The following is a 3,137-nucleotide window of genomic DNA, read 5'->3' on the forward strand; positions in this document are numbered from 1 at the left end:
TTATTCCTTATTCATATCATTTGAGGTCTTCAACAATTTTGTTTTGATTTGAGATCTTCTCTGCAAAAAAACACTTCTAAGTTGAACTATAACCTCGGCTATGAAAAAGCCACTTTTCTGATATGAGCTCAGATACGGCTTCCCAAGGTTTATTTGTGTTAAGTGGCAACAACAGCGGATGGCAGTAAATAGTGGTGATTTGGCCTTCTCCATTCTGGCTTTTAGCCAACAAAATCCTTTGCCTTGAAAGCTTTACTAAACCATTTGTTTTACCCAAAGATAAACTCTTAGAGGAATAGTCCTTCTTTTTCTTTGCTGCTTCTTTTCCTGGACTATTCCGTATTTCAACATTATTTGGTGTCTTCCGTTGGGCCTTTTCCTCAGCAGAAATGGAAGGAATAGGTTTCAAGATCTTTTTCCCTTTTGCACATTTTGACTTATCCGAAATTGTGTGAGGTGCCAAGTCTGAGCTTTTAGTTCTCTGTAACTTATCTGCGCTCATGCGCATTGCAGAGCTCACTGTTTTAGAACTCTGAGCACTGTGGTAGTTTAATTTAAGCAAATGCTCCCATAATGGCAAGCCATTCCTAGAACCCTCAGTACATTGTTGGCTCATACCTTGAGGCCAACATCCCCTGCCCCGAATCCGCTTGATTTCCCCCAGAAGGCTGCAAAAGATCAAAAGTTATCAAGAGGTCATATATATATATACACATATATATAACATGAAGAACCAGAAGCATATTTCTTTGGGAGTCATAAAACAGAAACTCACTGTAGGATTCCATGAATTGATGAATGAGACGATCCCAGGTAGGTTGCCCTTAAATCAAGTGATCTGTACAAATAGCCTACTGCCTCAATCATGACGTGGTGACAAGACTCATTTGTCAATAACTGACCTGCTGGATATTTGAAAATAAGAATATTAGAATTTTTAAAAATTACTCCTGATGTCACACATTTAAAAGAGAAGGACAAAAAGGTGGCATTGGAACATTACCTGTTGTAATATTCTACCAAGAACATTTAACCTGACTCTAATTATAAAGAAATAACCAGACAGAAACAAATTGAAGAACACTGGGGCAAGGAAGGTAGGGCAGAAACTGACTTCGACTCTTCAACAATGTCAATGTCATGAAAGACAAAACAAGGCAACTTAAATGCTCTAGACTAAAAGAAATGCAATGCAAGATCTTCAATAGGATTCTGTATTAAAAACTAAAAGCTACACAGGACAGTATGAGAATACTTGAGAAAATCTGAATATGGACTCTACATTAGATAACAGTCTAATGTAAAAGTTAAATATCCTGGGTTTGATTATTGTATTGTGGTTATGTAGGGGAACGTCCTTGTACTCAGAAGATACATGAAGAAATACAGTATTTAGAGATAAGTGTCATGTTTGCAACTAACTTTCAAATAGTTCAGAAAAATATGTATGTATGTGCCTTCGTGTATAAGAGAGAAAGAGAACCCAAATGTGGAAAAATGTTAACAATTGGTGCATATCAGTGAAGGTTATACGGTTGCTCATTATACTATTCTTGAAATTTCACTGTAGGTTTAAAAGTTTTCAAAATAAAAAATAGAGAAAAAATTTTGCCAAGTGCTATTGTCAATAATTTAATTCTCTAAAATTTGTTAAAAGTAAACATATAATACATTTTATAGTATAATTTGCAGATGGTACTCATTTATTCATTTTACCCATTTACAAGACTGCTTTTAAGGGACTGAATTTATACTAGTGATTATGACCCTAATGTAAGACTGGTGTGTGTAGGACATCGATCTGGATAGTGATGAAGACACTACTGGGTACGTAAGGGCTAAAAACACTGATGGATGACCCAGTCAGTGTCCCTGCATTAATAATAACAGCAGCAAATGTATGTGAGTAATTACCATCTGTCAAAACTGTGTAATCCTATAAGGTATAAACTATCATCACTTGTCCTTTTTTTCATTAATTCTTTTTAATAAGACCACACATCCACCTGGTTCAAATATGAAAATGTATCAAAATATAAAGTGAAAAGTGTCTTTCTCTTCTCTGTCCCCATCTGTGCAGTCTTCTAAAATGGAACCACTGACGTTTGTTTCTAGTGTGTCCTTCCAGGGAATTTTTAGTGCATGTTCATTTTGTTTGTCTTTTAAAGATGAGAAAACTGAAAGAGGTTAAGTAAGTTGTTCTAGTTCACGGTAGAACAATCCTGGGACTGCCTCATCGCCAAGTCCATTCCCTTGACTGCTAGACGAGGCTGCCTCTTCCCCATTCTGGATTGTCCTTCAGAATATCAGCTGTGGCTTCTGCTTGCAGAGATGTTCTCTCTGCAGCCTTGCTTCATGGGTCACAGCCTGTGTCTCATATTGCCTGCAGCTTTTTCTGGAAATCTGATAGGGAGTTTCAGTTGTTGTCTCTGCTTAGCAATCTGCAGCTGTGTTTTTTCTTTCTGAATTATTTTCATGATGTCCTGTGATGTTCCCAAGTGCCCCCATCTAGCTCAGCAGAAGGCACTTGTGAATCACCCTGTTCGTGATAACCAAGTTGCATTGGCATTAACTGGCCTTAAGAAAGAAAAATGGAGAAAAACAGAATGTGTCATGTGGTAGCAAAGACAGAACCCATTCTCACAGATTCTCTGGCCACCAATAACCAGATTTGCAGGTGTCTGCAAGGCCCGTTAAGAACTTCTGATGCTGCGGGATAGAGATTTTTCACACGGGCCAGGTTCCAGTGCTGTTTGCACACAGTACTTCGTGCCCTCCGTCCCCAGGCTCCCTTTTGGCCACACATCTCGACTCCTCAGGCCCCTTTCCCCTGGAGGCCCATTCTGTACCTAATCTATAGCCTTGACCTCAGAACTTTCTTGGACACAATCAGACTCTTTCATTCTGACAACAAGCAGACACCAGAAAAAGGTATCTTTGTCTCGGCCCCACCCCCAACCTGCCTGACCTTTCCTCAGCTCATGGCAGCTGGGCAAGCTGGGCCAGCCTGCTCAGTCCTCCCAACTCAGGGTAGAAGAAAGACCAGAACAGGTTAACTTAAATTGCAGAGAAGTCATTTACCCTCCTCCGACTTCAAATCTATGCTCTAGATGGGGAGGGAACTTAACATTTAATTT

At 39.3% G+C, this 3,137-nt stretch overlaps 1 protein-coding gene across 1 annotated transcript in view; it reads right to left on the reverse strand.

Moving 5' to 3' along the window:
* LOC105815111 (tetratricopeptide repeat protein GNN-like) overlaps positions 1–3,137 on the reverse strand; it is a 64,051-nt gene continuing 60,914 nt past the window's right edge. The window contains 3 exon segments of the mRNA XM_012650247.1: positions 1–79; positions 81–668; positions 776–905. Of these exon segments, the coding sequence (XP_012505701.1) occupies positions 1–79; positions 81–668; positions 776–905 (797 nt within the window).

Source organism: Propithecus coquereli, unplaced genomic scaffold, assembly GCF_000956105.1.
Source record: "Propithecus coquereli isolate 6110/MARCELLA unplaced genomic scaffold, Pcoq_1.0 Scaffold316, whole genome shotgun sequence".
NCBI lineage: Eukaryota > Metazoa > Chordata > Mammalia > Primates > Indriidae > Propithecus > Propithecus coquereli.